The following is a 9,810-nucleotide window of genomic DNA, read 5'->3' on the forward strand; positions in this document are numbered from 1 at the left end:
CAACAGCTTATCTGCTTCAACAAGTCTTTTCACCGCATCACCGAAATAATTATTTTATGTACGTTATATCATGCTTGTTATGTACATCTGAGACAATTTAAATCGTTTCTTTGATTATATGTATAACCAAAAAAAGGTTTCCAAAACAACATTTTGTTTTCACATGTCAAGTCTACAAAAGCTGATTTCTGTACTTACTGCTGTAACATGGATAATGTTCAAATACAGCGTGATAAGATATTGTCGGAGATCATTGTTTTGTCTGTGTCAGAGAATATTACACCTTAAAAATTGTAAATTAGCATAGTAATATAAGTTTCGGTGAGAGGAAAAAGTGTTTTCACAGTTCTTATTCCAAACTGTTGCTTTAAATTTGCAATCAACTTTGATCATTTCTCAAGGCAAAAAAACCGCAAAAGCCCTAAAAACACATTTTTAGGGCCAGAGCCCTAAAAGCCCTAGAGCATTATCATTTGCAGAGCAGAATATATAATTACCTAGAAATCGGGGGGTGGGGTGGGGGGTTCAGGGGTTAAATAGCATGCAGCATGGAGAGCGGGAGAGGACAAATCAACAGAAATTGTTCTGAGATATTGCAGTGGCAACAACCTACCAAGCTGTCTAATCGGCCCTGCCATTGGTACTTACGACTGACAGAATCTCAAAGCATTTTAAATATTTCCACTAGGACTCCTAGGTATTCGTTGCAATGAAAGCTTATACACGAAAGATTAAGCCAAATAAGTTATCTTAATTATGTATGTCTACCTATTAATTTGGTTAGTATGAGATAGCCAAAACCAAACCAAAGCGAAAGAATCACCTGGACCTATGAAGCAGAACTGAAAGACCTGTTGCTTTATTCACATATCTGTGTTTCCAGCAACTGCATCTACTGAGTAGAGTTTTCCTGTAACAAGTTACAAGAAAAATCAGTATTTGTGGGCCTTGAGAAAAATTACCATTTTATTCCAATAATAAATCATATGGTCCTTAATAATAATAAAAAATGCTTTAAGTAGAAACAGTTCTGCTCTTCTTTTATTGCAAAATCTTGTCCAGAAATAATCTTCTCATAATAAAGGGTTCATAGGAAAGACGGTCACTGGAATTAAAATTAAGCTTGAAAGATGGCTAATAATACATAAATATAGGTATAAGTCCTCAAAGCAACAGGTTTATAGAAAACCCAGAAACTTAGCTAACGGCAGAAATAAGAGACACAGGATGACAAAGATTAGAGGAAAAGTCTTTGATTAAATAAACTGTTTTAAAAGCAACGACAACCTTGCAAGAACTCTTTTAACATTCAAGATCCTCATGCCTTGATTAGGGGCACAGAGACAGGTTTTTAAAGGGGGCCACAAGCAGACAAGTTAATAACCAAGCTTCAAATCATTTTGCAAGACTTACTGAGCTCGCAGAGATTCTGCCCACACAAAGCTGAAAGGTTCAGTACGTAAAAGCTGCCTTCTGAAGGCACTATGAGATTGCCTCTCTCTTATCAACTCCAGAGTGAACTCCAGCTCTCACCGAAACAACCTTTTACAGAAGACTCCTCTGCAGTGCACAGGATAAACGTAAGCGATTGCAGCGTATTTCAGGTTCTCAAAGGGAGAAACTGAACATCAAATTAAAAAGTACCTATTACACCTTCTCTGTGAAAGTCGTTCTGATAAATGGTGATATAAATAAAATGACAAGTACAATCTTGCTTCTATCTTTTCTTTTAATCTATGTACATGGTTTGCTTCCCTTTACATTCCCCGGGTTAAATTAGCAGAGGTAGAGTTCGATAAATTGAAGCTGAACTATTAACGGATATTTTGGTGAGGGGGAAAGGGTTCTGATTGTTCTAAAAGTGTAAAGTTTTTCAAATACTGCAATTTTAACTCCTGGAAGAGTGCCATCCAATATTCATGAGTGGCAGACAGAGCTTATTGCCTTTTTTATATGCTATTACAAAACTTTTTGATTTTAAGCATTAGTCTGACTACTCCTAACAGCCTCCAATTAAAGACGTAACAATAGGAGACGACAGCAGTTTCTTTTTCATGCCATAAGTTCATTATTTCTATCTCCTGTTTCACTCAAGTTTTTCATTTAAAGTTTTGAAACTTCGACGATCTCCAGAGATGCAAACAAACATAAATCCCACGTAAGCTAACGGGATGGCAGAAAGATCCCCAAGTCTATGGACAGCAGTAGATACCAGTTCTTCACAATCCATGCATGATAAAGAGTAATGAGAAATCCCTGGTTAGTTATCATAAAAATAGACTCCTTACCATTTTCTGTAGAGTACAGTCAGGTCCAAGTTGTTTTGTTCACCCACCACGCCAACTGTTCTTTCTTTTTAGTGACTCTTTAAAAAAGCACCTCACTTTGCCAGTGATAGCTGGGGGAGATGCTCCCGAGAGCTTTTAGGCTTCACTAATTAAGACCATCAGAACTGTACTTCATGAAAGCAGTATAAAACAGTTCAATCAGGAGTTACGTCCCAAGTTGTAGCTATTTGCCCCTCACTCGTCCTCTCCTTTCTATCACTCACCGTTTCTTACGGTAAATGAGACTAATTTTTCCAGTAGCCCTTAACTCACTAGATTAACTGACGTGGAAAATGTGACTACAAACTTCTAGCACTGCCTAGCCTCCAACCCAGCACAGAATCAACTTTATTGTAAGTGTTGAAGGACACCCAGCAAGCTGCTACTTGCTAAGTTCATAACCCAGGACGATATACTCGCAAAGAACAGGACTGCGCCATCTAGTTAGCTGCCAGCAGGCTCTGCTCTGCCTGTTGGGAGCGGATGCCTCGGGATGCAGGGCTTGAGCACTTGGGAATGTTCAGTTTCTTAAAGATTCAATTGTTGGTTGGTTTTGTTTTTTTTTTAAATAAAATATCACTACTGAGATAATCCACATCTAGTGGATATGGGAAAATTTAGGCTATAATAGCGCAGCGAACTTCCACATCTATCTTTGATTTACAAGATAAAAGCAACTTTTAAATTAAAGAGCCTTTCTGCTAATAGAGCTTATTATGCCAGAGACAGGAATGATTTTCCTAGAAAGTTGTCCCTGTGTGCATGCCTATTATCTTTGCTTTCCCCCTTCCACTAATGAGCATTTATCTAAAGAGCCTGTTAATCCTCTGATGTGTGCTTCTGGTCAGAGGTAACAGTTTGAATAAAACCACTAATCACTTATCACTAATCACTGATCATTAATCACACTTTTCCCTAGTGCTTTGCGACCTGTACAGCTCCCCTTAGGATTAAGGAGTCACAAATAAGGATTTTAGCCATTTTTTAGAAAGAATTTCAAGCTTTTGATACCGACAACCTCGTTCACCACATGACAGTTACAAAATACCGAGCAGGGACTTTCAACACCGTACACTTTTCTACTGAAAATAAACCATACCCTTATGAAAGTGTACCTCCTTCAGCAAAATCCCCCCCCAAATTACGCTACATTTCTGCATTTGGCTCTCACCTTCCACCTCTCAATTTTCTTTCAGTCCGGTTTCTGGATTATTTCTGCATGAGAGTTTCTTACAAGAAAGTTTTCCTTCACCACTGTTACTTGTCGCACTGCTGCTTGTCCAAATGGCCAGACAAGGAAAGGCTGGTGCAAGCCAGCGGGTGAGTATCTCTCTGAAAACTGCACGGTCTGGGGGAAAGCGCAAGCGAGATGCTTCACAGGAATTATTATGCTTCCCTTCAAGCTTTAATTTCATCTAGCTAAGCACTGTTTCTTACTGATAATATATGGAAATCTGCTAATCTTGCTGCTTAAGATACTCCTAATATCATTCTGGCTTTTTTTAAAAAAACAAACCATATGGACATTTCATTTTCCTTTATTCCTACCCCCATCTTTGAACGACCTCTCTCTTTCCGATTGTAAAGCTTATATTAAGCCCTGGAGATGAAGGATCACTCACCATGCTTGGACATAAATAATAGAGGAGGCAGAGTTTAGCAAGTATTCCCCTTACACTCCTGAAGCTCTTAGCGTCCTGAAAACTTCGCTGGGGAGAGAGAGACCCCTGTAAGAGAGGACAGTGGCGGGGGAGGGGGCGCGGAGCTGGGGAGGGGGGCGGTGAGCGGAGCAGCGGGGCTGAAAGGGGATAGCGGGGCTGCAGAGCGGGGACCCTGTCAGCACTCCCCCCCCCCCCCCCGCCCCGGCGGCATCAGAAGCGGAGCACCAGCCCCGCACCGGGCCGCAGCATGACGTAAGGGCCGGGAGCAGCCCGGCACCCCGGGTGTCGCACGGGGGAAGGCGGCCGCGCACCGCGCACCGCTCCCCAGCCACCGCCGGCGGGTCCCGGCTCGGCGGGGCGCCCGGACGCCGCCGCCGCGAAACTTGTCCAGAAGTTTAGGGGCGGCAGGGAGAGGGGGCGGCGGGGCAGCGCGCCGCCGAGCTGTCACTGCCCGGTGCCGCCGGGGCAGGCAGGGGCGAGGAGCCGTCCAGCCCGCCCCGGGGCGCGGGGAGACCGCGGCCCCTCCGCCGGGAGCTGCCCGGGGCAGCGCGGAGCGGGGTGCTGCCTGCGCCCCGCGGCAGCCGCCCCATCCCATCCCATCCCATCCCATCCCATCCCATCCCATCCCATCCCATCCCATCCCATGCCGGGAAGCGGCGCGCAGAGACTTCCCAAACTCCCCGAGGTGCAGGCGGGGAGCTCGGCTGCCCCGCGGCTCAGCGGCCGTGCGCCCCCGGCCCCCCGCCGCCCTGCTCTGCCCGACCCTCCGGGGGGACGCGGGGGTCGCTCACGCCCCCTCTCCCCGCGCCGCCGCGGCGGGGCACCGCGGGGACGGGGGACGGGGGGGGGGGGGGCGGCGGGATCCCCGCGCCCGGCAGCGGCAGCGGCGCGGCAGGGACCGGCGCTCCCGCCTGCGGAGCAGATGCGGTGGCGGAGGGCAGAGCCCCCGCGGCCGCCGGCTGCCCCTTCCCCAGCCGCTCACCCCGGCGCTGCTGCCCCGCTCCGCTCGGCTCCGCGCCGCGCCGTGCGGCGGAGCGCGGGGTGCGCTGCGCGCCGCGCCGGGCGCCTCCCCGGGGCAGCCCCGTATTTTTAGGAACTTACCGCCCGGCGCGGCGCGGCGGGGACGGGACCGGCAGCGCGGCCGGAGGAACCACGTTGGACTGAGGGACGGTTACAATACGTTCTATTTAGAGAAGCATTACATCACCCTCCGTGACGTCACGTGGGATTCCTGAACTTCTAAATCATTGCGGTCCGTGCCGGGTGGGCGGGGGGGTGAAGGGGGGCGTGGGGGGGGGGCGGCCGGGCGCGCGGGGCGGGGGCGTGGCCTCTGCCGGCCCCGCCCCCGGCGGCGCGGGACGGGGGGCGGGGCGGGGGTGAGTCAGCCTGGAAACAATGTCCCGCCCCCCCGGCGGGGTCCGGCGCCGCCCGCGGCGGGAAGGGGGGACCGGGGACGCGGGCGGCGGAGCTGGGGTTGTGCGGGGGCTGCCAGCCCCGTCTCCTTCCCCCCACCCGGGCCGGCAGCTTGGCAAGGCGCAGCGGGGGCGGCGCTGGGGCCGGGGGGCTGCCCCCGCTGCCCGGCAGGCGCGGAGCCTCCGCCGAGCGGCGGCCGCAGGGGAGGCCCGCGCTCCACCCGCGTTCAGCCCTGCAGCCCCAAACTCTCCTGTTTGTTTGTTTGCTTGCTTGCTTTTTACCGAGCAAATGGCTAATTTTCATTTTCACGTTTCATTTTCTCGGACGCGATGTCCGCGAAAGGGGGAAGCGGGCGCACGGAGCTGCGGCGCGGCAGGGGCGCGCCCCCGCCGGCTCAGGTGCGCCCGGCCCACGCGTGTCCGCCCGGCGGGGCCCCGGCGCCGCGGCCGACCCAGGGGCGCTGTGGCAGCACAGTAACAGAGTCTTAACTGATGTAATCGGGTATTTCGCTGCTTTTTCAACGCATAACAGTCTGCATCTAGCTGACAGTACGTCTGTAATTATCTGGGACGATGAGCAGCGACGAGTTTATTTTTCCACCCTGTAACTACTTCAGTGTCTCCTTTTCTGAGTTTTTGTGTGTTCCGAATAATTCCTCTCTCTCAGCCTAATGCTCCTCAGCAGTGCCTCTAGCACCTGGGTCTGCAGGTCCCTCTAGCACCTAACCATCCACGCTGTAGTGATCCAGGAGGTATTCTCATCAAAGATACACGTGATAATGAACTGGGTTTAGCTGCTGATTCATGCCAGGAGGTATGACTTAACTTCGATGCAGTGTCTTAGCACCTAAGCCTGGGATGACTGGTAAGGAAACCTCAAGTGTTTTGAGTCAGGGTCTTAGAATATGCAACATATTGCTCAACTTGGTTTTTCTCTGATAATTAAGAGAGAGAGTAATATAACATGTACTGCCAAAATCAGGAAATACTTTATAAATGGCAATAATACAGCACTTTACTCCCAATAATACCATTCTTTCGCAGGCTTACATTAGGCTATCCAATAGTCATCCTCAGCTTTTAACGATTCACTGGCGCTTTATGCAGGATTTAAAGCAGATAGAAGCAGATCCTATCAGTGACTGATGATAGGTTTTGAACTCATTTAACTACTTAGGATAAGGCTCAATGGTGCTGTCACTGTAAGCCTTCGTTTTGTCAGGTATTATCCTTGGAAATTGCATGCCAAGTGCAAAGTGTCTTACCTCTAAACGTCCTGAAATTATAAACTACAGAGATGACTAAACTAATAAATGCAGTTACTTCTGTCACACAGGAAGGGTTTTAACGTACAGAAACACTGCAGTTATTTAAGGCCGTGACAAAAAGATTTAAGTGCGGGAAGCAGCTCTGCATCTCTCATTGAGATTTCATCATACAATTTATGTACTCACACTTTTTACAGATGCACATCCGGGACTGTGCCTGATCGATGGGTTTTCCTGGGGTAGGTGCAGCGTTTTTTAGTCCAGGTTTCTCAGTAAGACCAAACTGGAACTGGCAATGGAGAATTCAGATGCCAGTCAAGCATAACAGGGCCCAAATCCCCCAGGTACCTGTGTGGTAAGAATCAGTTATGACAAACTTGACACAGATAGAAGCAAACAAAATGCTAGGTGAAGTATTAGCCATAGTATTATGTTATCAGTCTAGTGGTGATGCTTTCTTATGAATTATATTGTAGACCCCCTGTGACTTTCTAGCTACACAGATTATACTGAGTAAATAACTGGACCCACTTTGGATGTGCACTGTGCTTTAATTTAATACATTTTGTTTAAAGTTCTTGACTTGAATATTCTGCCCTGTGCAGATTGCCATGCAAAAAGACATGCTAATAGCAAGACGAACAAGACCACCACGTCAGTCAGATCAGTACCTTTACATGCCATGTACCTATTTGGACAGATCTTTACCACTTGAAGAGACGGGCAGCTTGCAGCAGCGGTTTGTGTGTGTCTGCCGCTGGGAGGGTGGTGACAAATGCTTTGATAGGTGGTTACGTTGGTTTTCGCTGACAGCACAGCAGATTGATTCTGGATTCCTGAAATGAGTCTCAAGTCCCGAGGGAAGACTCTTGACTCTTGAAATGAGCTGTAGTCCTGGCGGGGAATGAGTACAGAATAAAGTCAACGGTTCCTCTCGGGTTTAAATCTGCTGCAATGTGTGTCGCGTATTGTTGCTTTTCCCCATGCCCACTTCTGCTCCACTTGTCACCCACAGCTCCTGTTGCTCTCCTCCCTCTTCCAGCTCCTGCCTTGCCTATTTCTGCTTTCCTCTTGCCTGTTACCAACCTTCTCTCCATCCTAAGGCGACTACTCTGATCTCTGAATGGGGAGGTGAAAAGGAGCACCGAGAGATGCAGCTTTGTTTTGTTCTGCGTTCACTTCAGTGCCTGGTTGCTGAGCAGTTCACAGAGGAGAAAATGTGTCAATCCTCCGGCCTGAGGACACAGACCAGGGAAGAGACATTGAGAAAATGTAATTGCCGAGTTCTTTCTTCATGCAAACTGCAGGGTGATGATAGGACAAGAGGAACTCCCCTGCCTGCAGAGTTGCTGCTTTCCAGCTGAGCTGATGTCTGCTTGTGTGTTGTCACTGTTAAGAACAACTCTTTAATGTGAGCTCCTGTAAAGGTGGTTTAGATTAGCATACTCTACTCAGCAAATGAGGAATGTATGCCGAGTCAGTTGCCACAGCTCAGCTGACAAGCCGTAACTTGAGAACATGCTCTAGACGGGGGACAAATTTGGGCAAATCTTAGAGGCTAATCAAAGGCACCTCCTGTGACAGCGAGACGGTCATTCTGCCGAGATTCAAGGTCCTGCTCCAAAAGCACTAGATGTTCCCAGCAAAAAAAAGCCCTGTGAGATTTGGGATAATGGCAGGCAAGGAAACTTACTTTTCTGGAATATTGTTTCTGGAATGACTGACTTTTGGAAGCAGCTTTCCAAAATACTCCTGCCTAGGGCAGGCACCTGGCATGGAAAACTCCATCCTGAATGGTTCAAAACTTGGCAATGTTTTTAAGTGATTGAAGAATCTTATAACGAAAAGTACTGAGGAATCAACTACATGAGGCACTACCTGTTTTATCTGTAATGTTGTTCCATAACTAATTTAAAGGTAAAAAGTCATATGCTGCTTTCCTATTTTTATACTCAGGCTTTTATAAAGCTGCTTTCTTCTGACGGCAAAATCCCTACTTAAATACTTTTCTGTATTATATGTTCTAATAAGTGTTTTCCAGATAGGTCTTTGTCATTTTTATTCTTTAATTACAAAACCCCAAAAGAGGAACATACCCTTTACAGCAGTAGCTTAATTGGTATGAAAACTACTCAGACTTTTGCAGTGAAATGAGTTAGAATGACATTTTGTCTGATTGATAGTAAATGACAGTAGTGCTGTTTCAGCAAACACCTAAAATCTTTGTCATATCATTAAAATCATTGGGAAGCAAAGATATTAAAATAATTATAGGAGTTTTGTATGTCATATATCAGTCTCGGTAAGACACTATTGCTGTCACATAAAATTAATATTTACTGCTGGCACAGTTGAATATTTTACATAGACGTTCTTCCTCTAACATCATTAACCACATGTTTAACTAAGCTGCTGCCAGCGTTGAGTGTTACTCTCAGCTTTGGCACTTGCAATTATCTCGTTACAAGTACTTTTCAGCAATATCTTTTAGCCTAATCGAACAGTAATTTATTCACCTCCTTACATGCTACTAAACACTTCAGATCTCCACATTTATCATGTGAAACTACCCACAAAAAGTAAAAAAAAGTCATTCAGCACTCTCTTCTCTTTAGTAAAGATCTATACTAGTCACACAGAAGTGAAGCCTTAGAAATAAAATGCTAAGGGGAAAAATTGATTTCTAGATCTTAACATATGCTTTAATTCATGGTGATAGTAAAATGCATTTGAAAAGGGGGTACAGATTATGCTATTTAATGTATAATAATCCTAGTGATATTCTGAACAAATGTAAATCCGGTGGCTTTATGCAACACTTGATTCCTTAATTATTACATTTCTGTTCTGATCTCGTCTCTACTTATTTTAGTAACAGAGTGAAAGAGATATGAGCAAAGGGAACCAAGTACTCTCTATGGTTTCAGGGGCTCACTAGGAAGTACCAGATCAGTCTCAAAGCTGAGACAGAAATTGGAGAATAAGTAGAGTTAACCGGAAGTTAAGTAGTATTCAACATTAAAAAAAAATACTTCTGTTAGCTGAGATTTAAACAGTAAGCGATGTTCCTGTTCAGCTGTGTCATTTCTTCAGTGGGCTGGAGAGGAAAGGAAGTGTGATGCATCACAGGGATGTGAAACAG

General features: G+C 46.7%; 1 protein-coding gene across 6 annotated transcripts in view; it reads right to left on the bottom strand.

Moving 5' to 3' along the window:
* Positions 1-5,147, bottom strand: part of CREB5 (cAMP responsive element binding protein 5) — a 258,871-nt gene extending 253,724 nt beyond the window's left edge. The window contains exons 1-3 of one of the 6 annotated variants that reach the window (XM_087772381.1): positions 5,090-5,133; positions 3,950-4,036; positions 3,499-3,675 (exon numbers count right to left, since the gene is read on the bottom strand). Coding sequence is in view for 4 of the 6 variants with exons in the window: in XM_087772339.1 (XP_087628465.1) it covers positions 3,950-3,952 (3 nt within the window). In the remaining 2 variants the exon portion in view is untranslated. Of the gene's footprint in view, positions 1-3,498; positions 3,676-3,949; positions 4,055-4,970; positions 5,035-5,089 lie in introns of those variants that run through there. The other 5 variants (XM_087772339.1, XM_087772356.1, XM_087772366.1 and 2 more) reach the window with 5 other exon arrangements.
* Positions 5,148-9,810: the final 4,663 nt, after the last annotated feature.

Source organism: Nipponia nippon, unplaced genomic scaffold (genome assembly GCF_047370975.1).
Source record: "Nipponia nippon isolate SJK-2023a ecotype South Korea unplaced genomic scaffold, ASM4737097v1 scaffold_1, whole genome shotgun sequence".
In the NCBI taxonomy this organism is placed as follows: Eukaryota; Metazoa; Chordata; class Aves; order Pelecaniformes; family Threskiornithidae; genus Nipponia; species Nipponia nippon.